Source organism: Podarcis liolepis (genome assembly GCF_965112155.1).
Source record: "Podarcis liolepis genome assembly, chromosome: 11".
Lineage (NCBI taxonomy): Eukaryota > Metazoa > Chordata > Lepidosauria > Squamata > Lacertidae > Podarcis > Podarcis liolepis.
In genome coordinates this window covers 11,637,462-11,660,162 of record NC_139565.1, presented here as the reverse complement: position 1 = coordinate 11,660,162, position 22,701 = coordinate 11,637,462, and the positions used below count along the sequence as shown (strand labels likewise).

General features: G+C 40.5%; 1 protein-coding gene across 3 annotated transcripts in view; it reads left to right on the top strand.

The window, feature by feature from the left end:
• Positions 1 to 22,701, top strand: part of MFSD14B (major facilitator superfamily domain containing 14B) — a 41,935-nt gene that overhangs the window by 4,166 nt on the left and 15,068 nt on the right. For all 3 annotated transcript variants that reach the window (XM_083464955.1, XM_083464957.1, XM_083464956.1), the window contains 7 exons: positions 3,723 to 3,815; positions 7,101 to 7,163; positions 12,030 to 12,157; positions 12,414 to 12,528; positions 17,347 to 17,556; positions 19,368 to 19,481; positions 22,043 to 22,114. In XM_083464955.1, the coding sequence (XP_083321081.1) occupies positions 3,723 to 3,815; positions 7,101 to 7,163; positions 12,030 to 12,157; positions 12,414 to 12,528; positions 17,347 to 17,556; positions 19,368 to 19,481; positions 22,043 to 22,114 (795 nt within the window). The remainder of the gene's footprint in view (positions 1 to 3,722; positions 3,816 to 7,100; positions 7,164 to 12,029; positions 12,158 to 12,413; positions 12,529 to 17,346; positions 17,557 to 19,367; positions 19,482 to 22,042; positions 22,115 to 22,701) is intronic.

Genomic DNA, 22,701 nt, shown 5'->3' with positions numbered 1-22,701 from the left:
ACTCAAAAGTTGAAGAAGAGGAAGTTGCACTTGCTGTACAGGCTGTTGATTAACCCATGACCAGACTTGCCTAAGTGACAGCAAGCTAACCCAGTCATGGTGATCATCTGTGTGATGGGGCTGCCTCTAGCTGTAAACACACCATATTCCACCACATCCTGTATGGCAGTACATAAATATTTCCCATCACTCACCATATTCAAGTAAGGTTTGTGACAGCAGCCAAATCAGTATAACTAGTTTAATATTTCAGTTAGAGTGGGTGTACTTTGGACATGGTTTATTGGAGAGAAATAAGTCGTACAGGGTACCTCACAGCCCTTTAAAGCTGTACCAGATTCCCTGTTTGAGTCTTGCAACCTGCTCATGTAGAATGAATTGTTCCTTGGTTGGAATGGTTACTTTCAAAGTAGTTTAGGTACACAGGGTTCCCAAGTATATAAATTAAACCAGCTTGTGCTTTTTCTAGTAAAACAGTTGTGCAAACCTTGTTTTATGTACAGTGGTACCTCAGGTTAAGTACTTAATTCGTTCTGGAGGTCCGTACTTAACCTGAAACTGTTCTTAACCTGAAGCACCACTTTAGCTAATGGGGCCTCCTGCTGTTGCCGCACTGCTGGAGCCAGATTTCTGTTCTCATCCTGAAGCAAAGTTCTTAACCGGAAGCACTATTTCTGGGTTAGCGGAGTCTGTAACCTGAAGCGTATGTAACCTGAAGCGTATGTAATCTGAGGTACCACTGTATTTTAGACAGTGGCAGTCAAATTTCCTGACCTCAAATTCAGGGTGAAAACCTCTAGGCAATATTTTTTAAACATCCTAGGGGAATGCTTCCCTTGTGTTCTTCAATAGGAGTTTTAGGGCAGGATTTTGTGGACCAGTGGCCCTCTTGAGCACTGGCTAGCATAATTAAGGGACAGACAAAATTTTGTTCTGATACAAAGTATCCAGCACACCTGTTCTTACAACATTGTTTCATTCACCCGAATTCTGGTGAGAAAATGTTATCCATAAGCACAAATGAGCTACAAGCTTGGGACATCAAAGGATTCAGCTCCAGAGTGTTTACTAACATTGAAAAGAATTGTCCAGAGTGGTTTTTCTTAAATATGTCGATGTTGTTTTTAATGTAATAAAAAAGGCAATCAGTAGAGAGTGTGGAATTGAAAATGTAATGCATGAGGAAATAAACTAGTAGGTGAGGAACACGCAACTTCTATGTTTCAGGCAAACTGGGGGGGAAATAGCTTTTCTTGGTTACACTAATAAGTATTCTAGAGCAGTCTATCCCCACTGGTATAAAAAATGTCTGACATTAGATCACAACCTTCTATTTGCATCTTATATCCATCAGAGGCACAAAGTGCAAAATCTCATCCTGTCATTTCCCCAATGAATGTCCATGTGAAATCTAACTATAGAGTTCTTGTTTCTTAGCTAACAGTCTCTAATGACTATTTTTAAGTGATATAGGGAGTGTGACAGGTTAATTGAAAAGAAACCAGCAAGACAAACGTCAGCCAGCTGAAATTGGACCCCTTTTCTTCTCTCCCATCTACTTTCTATATAGAATTCATAGAATCTTAGAGTTGGAAGGTACTCAGGATTCAGCTAGTCCCAACTCCTGCAGTGCAGGAATCTCAACTATAGCATCCAGGAGAGATGGCCATCCAACATCCGCTTTAAAACCTCCAAGGACAGAGAGTCCACCACCTCTTGTGGGAGACCGTTCCACTGCTGAACAGCTCTTACTGTCAAATTTTTTTTTAGATGTTTAATCAGAATTTCCTTTCCTGTAACTTGAAGCCCTTGGTTCAAGTCCTACCCTCTAGAGCAGGAGAAAACAAGCATGTTCCCTCTTACATGTGGCAGCCCTTAAGATATTTTAAGATGGCTATCATATCTCCTCTCAGTCTCTTCTTTTCCAGGTTAAACGTTCCCAGATCCTTCAACCATTCCTCATAAGGCTTGATTTTAGAGAGGAAAGGGATTTGTCATCTTTTGGCAGGAACTTCTTTTGACTGACTATTTAGAGATAGTATATCATGTTCTAGTCTTGGGTGTATTTCTTTTTCACCATTCAGTATTAGGAGGGAGGTTTTGAGCAAAATGTATGGAGGAAAGGGGAGTGAAAGGGACAAGGAAGTGTTAGTAGAAAGGAATTTGTTTCCTTTATACAGTGGTACCTCAGGTTACATATGCTTCAGGTTACATACGCCTCAGGTTACAGACTCCGCTAACCTAGAAATAGTACCCCGTGTTAAGAACTTTGCTTCAGGATGAGAACAGAAATCGCACGGCGGCAGTGGGAGGCCCCATTAGCTAAAGTAGTGCTTCAGGTTAAGAACAGTTTCAGGTTAAGAACAGACCTCCAGAATGAATTAAGTTCTTAACCCGAGGTACCACTGTAATTGGCAGAAATTTCTTTTTCTGTCACCACTCTGGTGTTTCAGTACCAGCTTAAATAAACTGAAAGCTTAGTTAATTGAATTGATTGAACAGTTGCACATAAAAATGTCTGCCATTGGCACACATACAAAAAAAATCCTCTTAATGGCACAAGTTTTAATGAGTTATATAAGCTGAACCATTTAATTTTGTAAAAAGAAACCATATAGGTGGTTAGTAAGTCCACAGCATAGCATTTTGTCATTTTTGCTGACTCCAGCATTCTGTGTACTCACAAGAGATTATTAAAACAATTCCATTTAATATTGTTGAGTAGCAGTAAATGTCACGAATGAAAGGAAACATTGTGGAAACTGTTGAAGTTCATAGGCAAATCTATATTCCTGTTTCATAGTTGATTAGGGGAAAAAGCTTTAGTTGGTGCTATTTCGAAGAGTAGAGTTGTACATAGTAAATTTACAAGTATCCATTAATTTATTTTCTGTTATTTGTTACACATATAGTCCACCTTTTCTCCAAAGATTTCAAACAGGCTCTCTCCCCCTCCCCCCCACCCAACCTTTCCATTTTATTACTGCAATACACTGTGAGGTTGGGTAGGTCAAGGGACTCTGGGGTCACCTGGTGATGTTCATGACAGATGGGGATTTAAGCCTGAGTCTCCATTCTCCTTGTTTACCACTTTTACCTGCTTCAGCACTCTAGCTCCCAGTTAAATTAATAACTCACTTGATTAAACTGCATACTCTGGGATGAAGGGAACAGTTCAGTGGAACTCCAGTAACTGTGTCAAGTATTACAGCCTGAATATTTTAGAATAATCTCCCAGTTTACACAGACAAGGTATCATTATGTGTGGGAGCAAACCCTCTGCAAAACGGAAACCCTTTCTTTTCACGTTCTTCCTCTTTCCCTGTGGATTTGTCATTCTGGCCATTTTCAGACAGCACACAGCTTTTATTTCAGTTGGATTTTAATACCCTAGTTTAGTAAGTAAGCTTTTATATCTTTCAAGGATTTGTCTAACCCATGTTTAAAAATTGTTAACCTGCCTTGAACTCGCAGGATAGGCTTAATTAGAAATAATTTCAAGAGAAACATTGAATTGATGTACTACTGCTTCATTAATTGGCATGTACCCCACAGCAGTATTCTAGTTTAATGCGAGCTCTTAACGCCAATTGATTTGACAAAACTCCCACTGGCCGTATGTTTAAATTAAAATAGAATGCCTTATACCATTTAAAATGTTGTCAGAAGCAAGTTTCTAAGAGTTGTGCTGTATTAATATCACATTTTCCCCCCTTTAACAGCAAGGAATTGGTCGACCAAGTGTGTACCATGCAGTTATTGTCATCTTCCTGGAATTCTTTGCTTGGGGACTGCTTACAACTCCCATGCTCACAGTAAGTTTCTTGACCTGGGTGTTTTTTCTCAGAGCTGTGTAGTATTAAAAAGTACCTTCAGAATTATATGTGTTTGCCTGTAATAATAATGGTCTACATTAAACAATGGTTTTTATTTCTAATTTCTGGTACTATACTTGGAGGTTAGAGTCCTGCTGTTACTTGGCTCATCTTCTTCCATAACTGCCTCCTTCAGCTGCCATTACACCAGCAGGCCCTCTCCATTACTTTGGCACAGGCTAAAGGTGGCTAATGTGTGGCCCTGCAGATGTTGGTGAACTAGAACTTCCACCATCCCTGACTGTTGACTATGCTGGCTGGGGCTACTGGGAGTTTAAGTTCAGCAACATCTGTGTTGGGGTAACTGGACACCATAAGGGTTTAATTTCCTTCATGAGTGTAAATCACCCCATGGATGAGTTAATCGCAAGTGCAAGGTTAGCCAAGCCAGTTGCTTTGGTAACAGCCCAGTGCCACAACTATATCTGTCATTAATGTATGTCATTCTGTGAGTCTGCAGTCTGTTAGTTAATTACTAACAATAACTTGTTCAGTGTTACGTTTTGAATTGCTGAACGTACTTAGAGCAATGGAGATACTTCATATTTGTACAGTAATACCTCTGCGAACATCCGCCTTGTCTAGCATCCATTCCGGCAAACATCCATGGCAAACCTGGAAATACTGGAACGGGTTACTTCCAGGTTTGCCACTCCCGGATGCGCAGATGTGGCACTTTGCCTTGCATTCTTTTCGGCTAGCGGCCGGGGCTGCAAAACAAGGTATGACTGTATGTATATTTCAGTATCTGCAAAAGCCTAGAAGCTGTTTGCCTACCCATGACTTAGTCATTATGTAAGAGCTGTTATCTGAATCTGCTTAGTTTCTCTTTCCTGTCTTTTGCCTTTTATTGATTAATTTGTAAGCCATCATTTTAAATTATGAACCACCTTGAGTGCAGAAACATGTTGCATAAATATAGCAAATCAGTAGTAAATTGATATGATTGGCAAGAGTGTAGGGAACGTTTTGAGTTGCCTCCCCACTCAAGTAGCAGAGTAAAATTCATCAATGAGCTTGAACTACAATATATATGGCTTGAACAGTGTTGCCCGGTGCTCTTTTTGACCCACCCTTTTCAGGCTTCCACTTTTCAGGGGATTAAATTAGCTATTCACAGTGAAAATCAATAAAGCATTGTCTTTAAAATAGAGCCCAATGCACATTTTGCTAAATTTGCTGATGGCAATTAGGTCAAATGCTAAAAGATTGGCAGGCTCCCTTGACATGCCAAATCCCTAGTACAGTGCTGCACCTTTCTACTTCACTGGGCACAACCTTTTAATCTCAAACACCAGTTGTACCTCTCTCTTGGTGGAAAAAATGAATTGCATTCCTCGTGGTTTAAATATGAATCTAGCAAGCATATTTCAGAAGTGTACACTATATTGTTTTTGTTTAATTAATCTAGAGCAGGGGTAGGGAACCTTTTTGGCTTCACGGACCAGATCCTTATCAGGATCTGTCTCACGTACCAAATTTGTCAGGTGGGCAGGGCCTCTGAAGTCAGATCATACTGAAGCGGGGAGACTTGCAAAGGCCTCTGAGCTTAAATTCCTGGCCCTTGATGGAAGAGAAGTTGTTAACCCCCTCTTTTTTTTTGCAGTGTATTGCAGGCACACCATGCATGAAAAAAGGAACCATGCCAAGTGCTTTTAGGGCAGCCTCTTTGCTTCTGCTAGGAACACAGGGACTGTCTAAAAATTGCAAAGTGCCATTTGGAGCAACGTCCCACTACTTACGGGGAGGGGAGGCTGTTTGAAATGGTGCTTTGTTCTTCTCCTGTAAGCAGGTGGGAGTCCCCCATTGCAGCCCTGAGACCTCTGGGTATAGGGCGGTATATAAATTCAAATAATATTTATAATGGCCCCGCCTCCCTTCCTCCCACTGATTAGATTGGCCTCCAAGCCAGGGGTTCCCTACCCTTCCCTAGAGCTCATGCAGATACACACACACACACACACACACACACACACACCCTACATATCCCTACACCTTCACCTATAAATCCTGATTTTCATACTTCTTGATTTCTTACTAAATTGGAAGACATCTTTGCTGGTCCACTCTACCTTGCAAGTCTTGAATTTAGCATCTCCATATGGGCATATATGTGCAATGTTGTTATATGTCAGTTATGTGCAACTTCTGGTACAATAGAAGGCGACTTGCAACCTCCTAAGCTTAAGAAACATTTGCTATAGTAGAATCATATAAATATAATGAAGAAATGAATAGAATTCCTACTCAAAATTAGACCTCATTGAGTTCAGTGGTACTTACTCTCAGGTATACATGTGGAACATTTCAGCCTAAATGTGCCATTGAATAGAACTCTTTTTTTAAAAAAGGTAACAGTACATACGCTTTGCCATTGCTTTAGCTTAGTATATTTTTGCTTTCTAGGTACTTTGACTCAGATGCTTGTTTGCTGTTAAGTTGTAATATTTGAAGTACAGGTGTGATGTGTTCACAATTGAGGCTAAGAGAACCTCAAAGAACTTGCTGTACATTCAGATTTCCTATTTGGATATTGGTTTCTTTTGAACTGTCAGCTGGGTGTTAGAATTTTATCAGACGGTATGCAGAACTATTGTCAGAATGGCTGGGTGCATGTAAGTCCGCAGTTTGATGTTTTAGATCCTGCACTGTGATGTTTAGAGGTTTAGTGCTCAAAGTAGTTAAACACATATACCATAATATGAATACTTCCAGGTCCCCTCCCCAATTGTTTTTAGTAGATTTAAATAGTTGGAAGTATAACTGGGGTAGTGTGTTAAAGCTTGAACATGCAGACACATCTCAACTTTTTAAAAACACATAAACAGCTTCTAGGTTCTGTTGATTAACTTATTCTCATTTTTTTTTAATGAGACCCTGCTGCTTGTTAACACTGTGTTCATCATGGTATCATTACAGTTCTGTTTCTAGAGAAGGGGAATGTGGGGCGAAAAAAATCCATATAGCTCCCTTGTGTGCTTATTGACTGGGGGAGTGACAGATCTGTTAAAAATACTAAAAGCTAGGTTTGGCAGCTGTTAAAACTACGCTGCTGTATGGCTTTGGATAAGATGGGGAAGACTGAAATAAATTTGACTGTGATGAGTTCTGAAACGGAAGTCAGTGTACTCTAGAAGGGTCAGTAATGGCTAAGTATGTTTTAAAGTAGTTTAATATATGTTCTTTAATGGAAGGTTACTTTGAATAACAATTTCTTCTCTTTAGGTCTTACGTGAAACATTTCCTCAGCATACATTTTTAATGAATGGCCTCATTCAAGGAGTTAAGGTAATTAAAAAAAAGTCGGTTAATCATAACCATTCTTGAACCGTTAATTTTTGTAAGCCTAATAATAGCACAATGTTTCTGATACATTGGTATTGTGGGACTTATCATTTGTATGAGACAAACAGCATTGATGCAGCTATGAGAATGAAATGCTCATTTTCTGAATTTTAAAAGTCACAAAAATGTTTAGCTGCTTGTTGAGTATGTCCAACAAAATAGTTCCACTAGCACAAGCAGTTCTGGCTACGTAATGGAACTTCCTCTCCCTCTCTTTCCTGCCAATATATGCTTTGGAGGGCTGGAGATTCCCCCAGAACATGGGGTTCACAGGAAGAGGAAGTGCCGTTGTCCAGCCAGAAGTTGTGCTAACAGAACTAACACATTGGATTACCACCATGAGGCTGCAATTTAGTTGACATTAAGTCAAATTAATCTTAATTTGGGCTGCCTTCTGAGTAGACATTTATATAATTGCACTGATGTGGAAACAAATGGAGGTGTAAGAACACATTCAGTCTTGGACAACTGACTAATGTCAAATTTGTGAAATGTTGGAACCAGATCAATTCAAACTGGTAATTACATGGGGTATGAAGCAGGCATCCAAAATCATAATTGAACATTGAGACATTGGTTGAGACTTTTCGGCATGTTATGAGATGGAATAATTAATATTACACTAAAGGGACAGAACTTGGGGGATGTCACAGCAGCAGCAGTGCATATGAAATCTTGTCTATCGTGATAAGGTATATTATTGTTTCATTGTAAGTTCAGGGGATAATTTTCTCTATTGCACTCTATGGCACTAAGAAGATAATACAATGTGACGCTCCCTATTGATTAAGGATGCTTCATATTTTGTTTTATTATTGTATCCCAGTGGGTACTTAAGGGGTCACAAATATCTGTAACTAAAGAACCGCAATGAACAAACCTTTCATACAAGGGTAAAAATGTGAAATCTGGGATTCATGTCAAATTCTAAATCTGATAATACCATACAAGTAGTTGCTGATTCCAGAGACCCCCTGAGTGGACTTATGTTCATGGAACATTCCTGCTTGTGGAAGGTGATTGACTTTGCCCGGTTTCTGAACACTCTGAAGCTCTTCTCCAGAGGGTCAGAAGACAGTGGGAGGTGAAGACTGCAGGGAGAATCTGCAAAAATTGCTGCCTTCCCTCTTCTGCTGGGTCATGGCCCATGTTAGAAACTCTGATATATAAGCTTGACGCCAAGTGACTCCTTAAACCAGGGTTGCAGTCACCAAAACGGAATGTCTAGTTGCCCTTTGGGGGGCAGATGGCTCGAAAGTCACATTTTTCAATATGACTTTTTGGTTCCTGAAATTCACTCTGATTGTGCAGATAAAATATAATGGGTAGAATTCTACAGGATGTGTTACTAGGACGTGAAAACAGTCAAGATCCCAGGCATACTCCTCCAGATGGTGGAGACATCAAGCACCATCCTCGCTCCTGGGCTTCTTCAGTTGGTCGCAGGTGACCAATAGCCAGGTGCAAAATGCATCTGGCACCTGGCAAATTTTGAATGCTGGTCATTCACTCTGAATGGAAAGAGCCTTTCATTTGTGGGAAGGCTACTCTGAATGTAAGCTTATATCAATGTGTGCTGTAAAAAGAAGTTTAATTAAAGGGTTTTCTGACTATAGTTAAGAAACTGACGATTGGTAGCTTGATCTTCAGAAATGTATATGAGGACAGGAAAAGAAGCTTTGTGTAGTAATAAGTGTCAGGACAAGGTAAGAAGGTTAGCGCTGTGGTAAACCTTCCCTGCCTGTAGGAGATGTTATTTGAAACCGCTTTTTCTTGTTGATGCCTTGATTACTCAGATCTGTCTGAAGTGTATGCAAATACTATCTTTAATCTAGCTGGTAATAGTAATGACTTTGACTTGAGTGATTCCAGCTTCCCAACTGACTTGTGTCCAGATATTGATAAAACCTGTAAAATTCATTTAGTAATCCATGCTCAAATTCTGTGGGGAAGCAGTGTTGTCTACAGTGCACCTGAAACAAACACACACAGATAAATAAGGCTGTCCTCCACTAACCTCACCCTTTTGTGGAAAGCACGCCTAATTCATCAGAGATAAGAAACCATCATAAGTGAGCTTCAATCTGGCTGGTGACTGCTAAGCACAGTTTTATACAGTGGTGCCTCGCAAGACGAAAAGAATTCGTTCCGCGAGTCTTTTCGTCTTGCGATGTTTTTCGTCTTGCGAAGCATGGTCCATCGCAACTGCGCTTCTTCAAACGGCTTTAAGAAAAAAGTGCAAGACTTTTTCATCTTGCGAAGCAAGCCCATAGGGAAATTCGTCTAGCGAAGCAACGCAAAACCGAAAAACCCTTTCGTCTAGTGAGTTTTTCGTCTTGCGAGGCATTCGTTTTGCGGGACACTGCTGTATTTCCATTAGCTTGTGTCTGCAGTTCTTTTCTAGTCTAACTTTTGGCTACCTTCCTAGCAATTGTTCATGTAAAAAACGTCTCTCTACTTCTGTTTGCATGTGCAAATTTCTGGTGCACCCTGCAACCTCAATCTATTATGGATAAAATCATAGCCTTCAGTCTTGAGACATTTGCTTCAATGATGTAACATAAAAATCTCTGCAATGATGTCCTTTGGGAGAATTGAATGTATTAAAAACTGAATGACTTACCTGTATCTTTTCTGTATTTCAAATATTGTTCTAAATATATAAAAGGGATAATACCAGAGAAAGCAGTTTGCAGAAGGCATGTGCACTTTCTTTTGGCAAATTGTCACATTTAGCATAGCAGACTCTTGGGCTGAGATATTGTTTAGGGAGTATTGTTGGGGTTTTTTGTTGTTGCTGTTGACATTATTGTTTTGTATATTTATTTTTAGATCTTACAGCGGTTTATATGGGAATAGTTGGAAATGTTCATTTTTGGTTGTGTACTTTTTGATGTGTTTTATTTATTCTTTATGACTACTTTTGCTATGTTTGTAATTAGGTAATGTTCGTCATCTTTTCATGCTGTGAGCTGCCTTGAGCACAGTTTTAACTATGAAAAGGCGAAATACAAATTAAATTATGATGAAGTTATGTAGAATGGCGGCTGCTGTCTGCAATTGTAAAATTTTCAGCATGGATGAAAGTTGCCTACTGGAAGTGCCAATTTGTAAATATTGTGGGTATATGTTAATTGTTGACAGCGTGATTACCTAGTTCAATAATCTTTGCCTATGGAAAAAGCATTTCTTGTGAGGGGTCTTTTGCACAGAGAAAATTCAAACTTTGGGAAATGGTTCAGAGTTCAGACACTGTCAGGAAAGTGGTTAGAGAGCAGAAACAATTGGGAAATGGGAGCCTAAAACATCTAGAAGGTACCAGTTGGGGAAGGTTGACTTAGTGAAACCTTGAGACTGGTATGCTACTTAACTAAGACTTGTGTGGATTTCCTGCCAGACAATTAACAATAATCTGGTATTGCAGCAATGTGGAATGGATTTGGCAGGCTTTTATGCTTTACAAGTCTGACAATTTCTCTCATGCTACTTTGTGCTCCAGAATGTAAGCAGATGAATAGCTGCTTTGTCTCCCGGGATAATTTATGTTGTTGTTCTGTGCTGAATGTATTTTTCATATTGACATTCATCAGTTTTGCACTAAAGGGAAATGGTTCACTCTTGTCTTCAAACAAAAAAATGCAGCCCAACAGCTGTAGCTATCATTTTTGATAGGATGGTTTGAGAAGAAATTTGGAAAATAGTAAGGGATAAAAGTAGATTTGGAGTTGACCCATTATTAGGGTTAAATTTAAGTGTTCTAATATAGTAGAATTAATATATTAAGCGATTTTACAGTATATTCTTGGCTGCATTGGGGCTATGGAAATCTAATCCCTGCACATACTTTTAAATTTGGACCTTGTGGTTGGCACCTATGATTATTTGCAAATCAGAAGGGGGTCTCCCATCTCCAGTTACAATTTATCCTCATTTTTGGCAGCCTTTTTGTCCTTTGTATAACGTGAATTTTGCTTTATGCATGTAGCAGTCTGTGGCTATTGTGACCTTTATGAAACTCTAAAATGCCATTTCTAGTTGGGAAGAAATTGCACTCCTCATTCTGCTGAGGATCAGTACATATGTTCACTAAACAATTCACCAGCACTTGCTTAACATCTTCACCTTTGCCTTTGAAACAGTCTTATCTTACTCTTCCAGAGTACTGTGAGATTGTACAAGTGTTTAGTGCAATATAGTTTGCATGCCTACCCTACATGTGCTCCCCCCCCCAAAAGAAAACATTCTACCTACCGTATTTTTCGCCCTATAGGACGCACCGTCCCATAAGGCGCACCTAGTTTGTTTGGGGGGGGGATAAAGGGAAAAAATTATTTCCCCCCCAGGCGCGGGGCTGGGGCGGGGGAGGCCCGAGCTTCCCCCGACCCCACCCCCAAACAGGCAGCTCTCTGCAAGCCGTGGGAGCCCAGCGCTGGCTCCCGCTGCTTGCGGAGAGGTCCGCGATGCCTGGACGCGCTGATCTCAGCGTGCGCAGGCTTCGGCATGCAGGCAACTCTCCGCAAGCAGCACCGACCCCTCTCGCTCTCCAGGCTTCAGCAAAAGCCTGCATTCACCCCATAGGACGCACACACATTTCCCCTTCATTTTTGGAGGGGGAAAAGTGCGTCCTATAGGACGAAAAATACGGAATGTTTCTGATTGTTCTCTTTGGCGCTTTTAAATTATGCTATATAAGAAGGCACAGCCCAGCATGTATAGCTAATTTGCTTATTACTGTGTTCCTTAGAATAAATTGTAGATAAAGGTAAAAGGACCAAAAATGCACTAAAAGCACTTCTATTTCATTCTTAGGGTTTTTTATCCTTCCTGAGTGCTCCACTGATTGGTGCTTTGTCTGATGTCTGGGGAAGAAAGTCTTTCCTCCTTGTTACAGTTTTCTTCACTTGTGTCCCAATTCCGTTAATGAAGATAAGTCCATGGTAAGTGGTACAAATGACAGTAGGTGTTTTTGGTGTATGAAGGAAACTAGAAGAGATAAATCACTTTTCTCTAGTCAATTATCTCAAGTTAGGGTTCAATTACTGCTGCAGGGGCCAAGTGTGTCAAGTCTGTTCTTTTAATTGGGTTCTTCAAAATGGAATGCTTAATTAAAGGTTGTAGAGTGATGATACTTACACAGTTTTACAACTATCAAATAATCTTTGCATAGTTACATTACACCTTTCTCCTTTGCAGGTGGTATTTTGCTATGATTTCGGTTTCTGGGATTTTTGCTGTTACATTCTCTGTGATATTTGCTTATGTAGCTGACATAACACAAGAGCATGAAAGGAGCACTGCATACGGACTGGTAAGACAATTTCTGAAAATATTTCTGATGCCTCGACAGTCATATTTATTGGTAGTCCCTCATTTTAAAGATACTACACTCACTATGTTTGAATAAGGCACATCTGGTTATTTTGGGGGTTGAGGAGATAGGCTTATCTTGCAGTGGTGACAAAGTCAAAAAAAGATTATGTGTTGGAGGAGGGAGAACAGAGTCTTAGATTTCTTTATTCCTAGACACTCAGCCGAGAAACCGTATCCTGCACAGGTAGAAGGTTGAGCAGTCATCTGTGTTAATTGTAGGTATCCTGTATCAAAAGACGTAGCTGGACCAGGTTACTTAATGGATTGTTTGAGCTCTGATTCTCTTGGTAAGGCATAGCAGGAGTTTAGTTTATTACTAATTGCCGAGTCTGTTGCTCAGCATGGCAGCTTAGGAAGGGAGGATGACATTAAGACAGCTTGTTAATCTGACATATGCTAGGTAACATTTCTTTGACAGTACCTTTCAGTATTCTGGTTTCTTCCTGGATGTAAAGGCCGTATGGGCAGTCAACTCTTCCTTAGGTTGTGCCTCCAATAAGGTTGTCAGTGTAGGTTTTCACTAACAAAGGGAGGCTTCTTATTTTCCTGCCTACCTGGGATAGGCAGCAACTGACCCCTAATAAGCATCTAATCCCAGATTCATAGAATCCCAGAATTGTAGACTTGGAAGGGATCCCGAATATCTCTTGCCCAACCCCCCACAATGCAGGAATGGCTTTGAGTAATGATAAAGACGTATCTGAACATTAAAAAAAAAATCTGAACCAACAGTGGACTATTAATGCCAGTTGACTTAAGTCACAATTCCCTCTACTGAGAATCTCCAGTCTCAGCCCAGCAGGTGCCTTGGTGTTTCCTTCCCTGGTATGCTATACTTGCAGGGGCTGCCAAGGGTTAAAACTGGGCTATTCCTTCTAATTCAGCCCTTGTGCTTGTATTCTGTTTTACACTCACTGAGTGAAAGCGTGATTTTTAGAATGTGTGTGTCTCTGAATAATAAAAAAAGGAATAGTAGGTGAATTTCCATAGTTTTTCGTAGCAGCAACACAGGTATTACCACTGCCCAGCTTCCCCCTTGCAGTATGTAATGAATAGAGATAGGTGAGTTACTATGGGATGGCAGTTTTATAGTGGACAATCTTTGTTGCATCCAATGAAGCCATCCTAAAAGTGCAAGGACTTCCACCTGAGCAACAGGATGTCTTCTCATCATGTGCATCCTCTCTCTGGTGTGCTGGTTCAACCCCTAGAACAAATTGGGGTGGGGTTGTAAGGAGACAGAGAGGAAGTCCCCTTGTGATTGTGTTAGATACAACCCTGAATTGCCAAGATACTGTAATGCTCTTTGGATGCGGTCTTCTATGAAGTCATTTCCTCTGCTGCTTCATTAGTACAGAAGTACCATGGCAACCCCTGAAAAATAGAGTGCTTACATATCTTGCACCTTGCTAAAAACATTTTTGAAGTGTTAAGCTGAAGTGGTGATGAAGGAGGAAGGCATCTGTTAGACAATTTTGTGTGTGACTTTTAGACCTTGCAGTTTCTTATATTGATGGGTTTTGTGGTTTTATTATATGATTTTAATTATACACTGAGCCTAATTGTGATGTGTTTGAAACCCACCCTGGAACCATTTAGTGATGGTTTCAAATACAAATAGTAAATAAATTAATAAGTTTAGAATATTCTTGTAAGATTTGACTGACAGATTCACTGTTGTTGAGCAGACATGTTTTGTGGCATAAAAATAGTTCCAGATTTCTTTTAAAATAAGGATGTGTACTGTTAAGGTACATTCTCAGGGTTGTTGTCTGACGTTTCTCAGTTTACCAAGCCATTCTTTTAGCCTCGGGTGCCAGCTTCCTCCCAGTCGTTAACTATCAGAGTCTCTGTGTTTTAGCACACTGGCTAAACCAGGGTTTCCCAAGCTTGGGTCTCCTGCTGTTTTTGGACTACGATTCCCATAATCCCTGACACCTGGTCCTGCTAGTGAGGGATTATGGGAGTTGTAGTCCAACAAAAGCTGGAGACCCAAGTTTGGGAAGCCTTGGGCTAAATGTTCGCCTCTTCCCCCCCCCCCCCAACCTCCACTAGTGTTAAAAAGCTACTGTCTCAACAGTTCAATGTAATAGAAATAGTTGTAGTTCAAATGCAATTTGATCTCATTGCCAGCTTCCCTCTAGATTTAAAACGTGGCCACCAAGTGGCAGATATTGATGTGGAAGACCTGGAGTTAGGCATGGTCTACCAGTCAGCTGCATAGCAGGGGATGAACAAGACAGTGTGTGCATACAGAAGATAGATACAAGGCAGGAGGGGTTTCACGAACATAGTGAAAGCACATTTGCTGCACTGTGCAATTGTGTATACTTGCTTGTTTTGGATCCGAACACTGCTGCCCGTGGATCAGACAGAGAGGGTGTGTGTCAGTGTGTGGGGAGGGGAGGGGAGGGGAGGGGAACGGGAGAGGAAGGGAAGTGGGTTAGATAATGGAAGGAAGGATGGGAGGAAAGTGGGGTGGGAAGAATAAAGTACAAGGATGAATCGCAAGATAAAAATAATTTAATCCTAGCCTTGCTTATTTAAGTCCTCCTTTTGAAACTAGTGCAATATTGTGTAGCCTCTTTAGTATAAAAATTAGATAAAATAGAAATGGTTTGATTAGATTGCAAGTCTGTGCACGCTTATCTAGGTGGGATTAAATCCTATTGAACTCAGTGGTGCTAATGTAACATATCGGTAGACTTGTAGGATTTCAAGGTCATATTCTTAAACTCCCACCATTTCTGAGCATTGGCTGTGCTGACTGGGGCTCATATGAGTTGTCTAAAACATTTGGAGCATACCAGGTATGGGAGGGCTGATCTGTATAATGATTTTTTTGTGTGAAAACATGCAGAGATTTTAAACTAATTTATTATGTATATGATTATCCTGAAACTCAATATGCAATAAAATTGGGTTCCGAGTTATCTTCAGTCCAAGTGCTGACTAGGTATGGTGAAGGGTGTCCAAATTGCATGTAGCGTATTGAGCCCAGAAAATGCTGTTTACATCCCTGCATAGCTGTGTTCAGATAAACCACTGTAGGAAATAACAGTTCATAGCAGCATCATATAGCTGGGCGAAAGGGATGGTGTTGAGGAAGATGGATAAATTCTAGTCCTGACAAAATTTAAGTTAAAGGCATAAAGGGAGTGGGGGAAAGAAACTAGGGAAAAAATATAGAGCTGAGTACAAGAGTAGAGACATTTAAAGGCAAGAAGTTCATAGTAAATGTGAAATGAAAGACTAATCCAATATAAAACAGAAAAGTGGAAGATGTGATTGAAGCTGTGTGCAGAGCAAATGAGGCAGGTGGCAGAATTATGAATAGAAGATACCTTAAAACAGCTGAAAGGGCCATAAAGATGAGCATTGCAATAATCCAATTTAGGAACGATGAAGCCATAGTGAGAATTTCAAAAATATAAAAGAATGAAAAGTGCCAACTCTTGGGTAGAGGGTTGAATCTGAAAAAGATGGATCAGATTTGACACCTAAGTTATTACCATCATTATTATTAAGGGCATAAAACTCTACTGAGCACGGTATAAAGAATAAAATACAAGCATTTGTCAGTGGCTTAACAATCTTAAACACACTTGCGAATAAGAAATAGTGATACTACCAAGAGACAGAAGGGGGATAAATTGTTCTATAAATGCTCTGAGATGTTGCAGTCTAGTTGCTTAGGGCTGCTAGATTTATTATGTATTTTTAAAACTGGTCCCCTGCCTTTCTACTTTAATCCCCTAACTATTCAGAGAAAGCCAAAGGTTAGAGTGGAAAACACTATTTGCAACTACCCCCAAACAGTTTAAAATAAAAATGAGCATAGTTATAAAGCAGCTTGAAAATCGCGCCCCAAATGTGTAAGTAGAATAATTGAAAAGTTTTAATGCCTTTAGGCTTCTGGGATACAATTTTCTGTCTTCCTCCAATTGCCAATAGGTCATAAAGGCAAAGTGGAATCTAAGAGATATGTACACCCCCCCCCCAAAAAAAATGTTGGTTTTCCAGCTCAGTTTAGTTGTGCTGCACTCATGTATCCCATGGAAAGAAATGTTTGGTATGGTCCTCGGCACCTGAAATGTAGACGTTGTGATGGTGCTTCTTAATGCTTCTGTAGAGCATCAAGCCTGACAAAGCTTCATGCCTATCCTCAAGATCAGGGTTTCCCAAACTTGGATCTCCAGCTGTTTTGGGACTACAACTCCCATCATCCCTAGCTTGGAGGACCAGTGGTCAGGAATGATGGGAATTGTAGTCCAAAAAAACAGATGGTGAGCCAAGTTTGGGGAGCACTGCTCAAGAGTCTTCAGTATAGCTATTGTTAACGTCATAATTTCAGCAGCTCACCTTAGTAGGTAGATATTTCTGTCAAAATGCATGGTGGCAGAAAAGGCTGTGGGCAGTACACAAAATGTAGTTCTCTTAGCACAAAGACTTCGGCTGCACAACGGAACATCCCCCCCTCTCCTTCCCCATAAATCTCTTCTGGGCGTTCCTCCAGCCCTCTGGAGAAGATTTGGGAGGCCATGCTGGAGCAGAGTGGGCAATGTTTCATTGAGCATACAGAAACCTTTGTGACAACAAAACTGCTTCATTGAATACCACTCTTCTGGTACTCTGTTGCAGGAATCGGGATTTGGGAGATAGTCCATTTGAGATAGTTCAGGTTTCAGTTGGTGAGGAATGTTAAGTTGCTCATGAGGTCATAACTAAGCAGTAAAATCCAATATCTTCTTTTTAGGTATCTGCAACATTCGCAGCCAGTTTGGTAACTAGTCCTGCCATTGGAGCACACCTGTCTACTTTATATGGCGATAACTTGGTTGTATTAATTGCTACGGTGGTGGCTGTTGTAGATATATGTTTTATTCTACTCGCTGTACCAGAATCTCTACCTGAAAAAATGAGGCCACCTTCCCATATATCATGGGAACAAGCAGACCCATTTGCAGTAAGTTATTGGTTTTTTCATTCTCTTTTATTAGTCAGCAGTGTGATATTGGTGCTAAATCTAATGCTGTCTCCAGAAGCAGAACCATAATGTCCTGATTATAGGAAGTAATAGTTCTGCTTCATTATGTTCTAGTTAGGCCTCATCAGGAGAAGATATAGTAGACCTTTTCTCTGTTGCACCAGGCGCCAAGACTAGCCCCAAGCGGTAGAAATTGCAGAGAAGGAAGTTGCCGCTAAACATTAGGAGACACTTCCTAATGGTAAGATCTGTTCAGACTGCCTCAGGAAGCGGTGGGATCGCTCTTGCTAGGGGTATTTGAGGCTGGTGGAAGCTGTATCTTACATTGCATAACCCTTCATTCCAGGGGTTGAACTACATGGATCTCCAAAAGTCCTGTCCAACTCCTATAAGATGCTTCATGGCCGCATGCATCTTCAGCAAAGTTTTTCATTCATTTACTAAATCAGAATTTCATTATATATGCCTATGGTAGCTCTTTGAACCCTCACCCATGTCTAGGAACAACTCTGACTTGCCGCACTTTCCTAATTATAATGGTAGACCAGTTAATCATGGTGGTACAATCTAAATGATGATAAAACTCTGATGGAACCTTGTACTTACTGGTACAGGCTTGTTCTATTCCTAAAGAATGCAACTGTAGGAATGTGGGAACTAGACAAGCCAATGCCCCTTCTGAAGAGAAGGTACTCACCAGGTAATATACCTGAGATCTCAGACCCTTGTACCCTGAAGGTATAATGCACCCAACCTGAGTACCACAAATTTTAAGAATCATTCTAGCAGCTCCAATGCTATTTTACGGGGAGACTAGGGGCTGTCACCCTGCCAAACCGCCCTTCCTTTACCCTCCCTGCACAGCTTGCCCTATGAGCTTTTAAGGGGTGGGGGGTGGGAAGCGCTTCAGAGTTCGGTTTGCCAAACCATTATCTGAAGCACCTCCTTCCCTTTGTTAAACCTTGCAGCTGTGTTCAGCAAAAGGAGGAGGCACTTCTGAGAATGGGTTGGCAAACTGCTCTCTGAAGCACTTTCCCCTCTGTTAAACAGCTCAGTTAGACTGTCTACCTGCCTCCCCTACAATTTTGCTTGTTTGCCCCCCTGCTTTCTGCTCTGTCACCATGCTGGAGTTGGTGTGGCTTCCTATTGGCAGCCACCTGAACTGCAGCATGTCAACAGCATTGCATTTTTATGTATATAGCAGGGGTGGCCAACTCTCAAGAGACTGCGATCTACTCACAGAGTTTAAAACTGTCAGTGATCTACCCCCTTTTTGGGGGTTCAGGTCAAAGTTGTTGAGTTTTTTCAGGGAGGAGGTAAAATTTTGAGCTTTTTTAAGGGGAGCCACAGTTCAGCTTCTTTGGGAGGAGCCAGTGATCTACCGCAGGTGTCCAGTAATCTACCAGTAGATCACGACCTACCCATTGGACATGCCTGATATATAGGAAGAAGTGAATAGGAAACAACATTATCAGTGGTTGCTATAGCCGAACTTCACTGACTTAGGAGCCTTTGTTACTGAGCAGAATAGAATCAGGCTTTTGGAACAATCAAGCTATTCATTTGTTTAGTCAACATTACTTTTATGAATTTGAACAGAGGTCCATCTAAATTCAGCATTAGGAAATTATCATGGAAACTCAAAAACAGGAGAAAGGTTTTTTTTTAAAGCAAACCGCAGATGTAATATATTCTGACAAATACACTCATTAGCGAAAAATATCACCTGCTCAGAATGTAATAATCCTTTTCAGATGTTTCATTTTGACTTGCTTTACTTTTTTTGACAGTCTTTGAGAAGAGTTGGAAAAGATACTACAATTTTGCTGACTTGCATCACTGTCTTTCTTTCTTACCTGCCTGAGGCTGGCCAATATTCTAGCTTTTTCCTATATTTGAGACAAGTAAGTAATTTAAGGTATTTTTTTGAATATTGTACAAGTTGTTCTTGATAGATAAATTAAGAATACATGCAGGGAACAAATGAAGCCTTGAAAGTATCAAACATGTACATAGTACGTAGCTGCTGCATTTATTAAAAATATATAACACTTTTTTCTGAAGAAAATAGCAAAGAAGTTTACACAGTAGTAAAATCGCTAAAAATACAATGAAAGCAAATTTGTAAAACTATAAATCAGTTGTGCCATACAGTTACAGCAGTTAATGAAATTAAACAGTGTAATCTAGAGTTTATTCAAAATGCCAGTCATTGGTAAAAATGCAAAGCTGTTTAAATAGCACAGTGCCAAAAATCCAGATTGCATGACTAATAATTGTATTATCGCAGTAGATCCCCACTCACCCCTTTTTAAAAGTAGGTCAAGAAGTTCAAAGGTAATTTCTGATTCAATATTGGGAACTTCTACTCAAAAGAAAGTTTCAAGGGGTTTTCGGGATGTGGTCATAGGCATTATTGACATATACCATATTATATGGGTTTTGTTCTGAAACTTATATGGGATGGATCCCAGCATTTTGTTTTTCTTATGAAAGGATCCCTTCCATGAGCATGGCTCTCCCGTTGACAGAGCAAAGAGTTAGGATCCAAACCCTTTTTGGGTTTTTTCTTAACTATTTGAAAACACCCAGTTTCTGCTCTGAATTGGCATGTTTCTGTATTTGTAAAACAAAACAAGCTTGGAATAATTTCCAATATTATTGTTAGGCAAAAATAAAGGCCCAAGGCTTTCTGTTCCTGGTAGGCGAAGCAAATGAGCAGAACACTCAAATCTTCCTTGAGAGAAGATTTTAATTAAGCAGCATATACCGCATTTTTCGCCCTATAGGACGCACTTTTTCCCCTCCAAAAATGAAGGGGAAATCTGGGTGCGTCCTATGGGGCGAATGCAGTCTTTTGCTGAAGCTTGGAGAGCGAGAGGGGTCGGTGCGCACCGACCCCTCTCGCCCTCCAGGCTTCAGGAAGACATCTGCAGCCTAGGCAGCCCTGTGGGAGGTCCCGCAGGGCTGTCTAGGCTGCGGATAGCCCTGAAGCAGAGCGCCCCTCTTGCCGGGCAGACATCGGCCAGCCCCACAAGCTCGGGGGACAGCCGGGAGGCGCAGCACCGCCATCCCGCTGTTCCTCGACCTGGTTCGGTTTCCCCGACCTGCTTTTGGGGGGGAAATAAAGGAAAAAATTTTTTCCTTTATTTCCCCCCCCCAAAAAAAACTAGGTGCGTCCTATGGGACGGAGCGTCCTATGGGACGAAAAATACGGTAAGTTGTTTGCATAAAATTAAATAAAAACCCTCTCTGCTCCTCTTTTAGATAGAAGAAAAAGCTTAATATGCATGAATAATAATCCAAATGCAGAGAATTGCATATATGACAACAATGCACTTAACTTCATGTTGATGTGTTTGCTCCAAACTAGCAGATCCGTGGGGGCATACTTTATTAGTATAATAAAATTAAGGACCAGAAAATGTAAAGGCACACCAAGAGGATGGGAGATACACACAGCATCTTAGGTTGCATATGTAGACATAATGTTTGATTGCGGCTTAAAAAGTAGACCTAAGCAGCAACTGCTGATAGACATATCCAGTAGCTTGTTCAGGATACAGGGGATTGGCTCATGTAACTGGGTAGAAAATAAAAAGTACACCAATGGAAAAGTTAGATTGGCTTTTGTCAAATTAGAATTGGCCCATGGCAGTTTGTTTTCCTGCATGTTTGCTGTAAGGCTGTGATCTTGTATACACCTGGGCATTCTTGATAATGCAAACACCCCCCCCCCAAGTGTAGTTCAATGAGTACGAAGGAAAATGCATGACTTAAATATGGAACCATAATACATAGGTTGGTGGTTCTTTTTATTTCCTGTAAGAGAGTTCAATTTATAGTCTTATACATTGGTGCCTCGCAAGACGAAATTAATCCGTTCCGCGAGTCTCTTCATCTAGTGGTTTTTTCGTCTTGTGAAGCAACCCTATTAGCGGATTAGCGCTATTAGCGGTTTAGCTGCTATTAAAGGCTTAGTGGATTAGTGGCTAAAAGGCTATTAGCGGCTTAGCGGCTTAGAAAAAGGGGGGGGGATAGCGAAAAAAAATTGGAACACTCGCAAGACGTTTTCGTCTTGCAAAGCAAGCCCATAGAGAAAATCGTCTTGCGAAGCAGCTCAAAAACGGAAAACCCTTTGTCTAGCGGGTTTTCCGTCTTGCAAGGCATTCGTCTTGTGGGGCACCACTGTACTAAATATGACCTTAATGTCATGACCTATATTTGACTGGATGTTGATACAATATTTTGTACCTAGTCTTGACTGCCGTCTTCCTTTTCCCCACCCCAACTCTTATTTCCACCTCTGAAATCACTTTACCTTCCAGTCTTCCAAATTTGTCCTTACTGTATGAAAATCTACTGTACTGGGTTGCTTTAGTTTTGTAAGCTGCCTATAAAGGTAATTGTTCTTCACTTACTGTTTCTTTGAACTTTACACGCATTGTTTTTGTGTTATCTGCAGGTGATAAAATTTGAGTATGCCAGCATTGCAGCATTCATAGCTGTGATAGGAATTCTATCTATCGTTGCGCAGGTAAGCATTTACAATACTATGTCTTAGGTGACAGTTCATAATAAAAGGCAAATATTAACGATCGGGGTGATAAGTGATTTGCACATTAAGTGTACATAATGTACACTTACAGGCTGAGATAGAGGTGCGCAAATTGTGACTGAATTCTTGTGGCCTCCTTGCAGACCACAGATGATTAAAAACAGTCTTGACATTCTTTGGGAGGAACAAAACATTTTCATGAAACATTTTCTAATTTTCTGAGATTGTTAATTTGGGGTTTTCATCAGCTGTACACCATCTCACAATTATAACAAATAAAGGCTTGATATATCTCGCTTTGCATGTCACGAGTCTATCTCATATATTAGTTTCACCCTTTAAGTTGAATTACTGAAATTAATGAACTTTTCCACGATATTCTATTTTTTCGAGTTTCACCTGTACAGTTCTTGAACATTCAACCAAGCCTGTAACTTTTTAATATGTAATATACAATGAACCTAGATGAGATGTATGGTTTGCTGCCTAATGCTATATTCCTTTAAAAAAAGAAAGAAAAGAAAAGAGGGATCTTTATGCATAAAGGGGTCCCTGCCTGGTTTCTG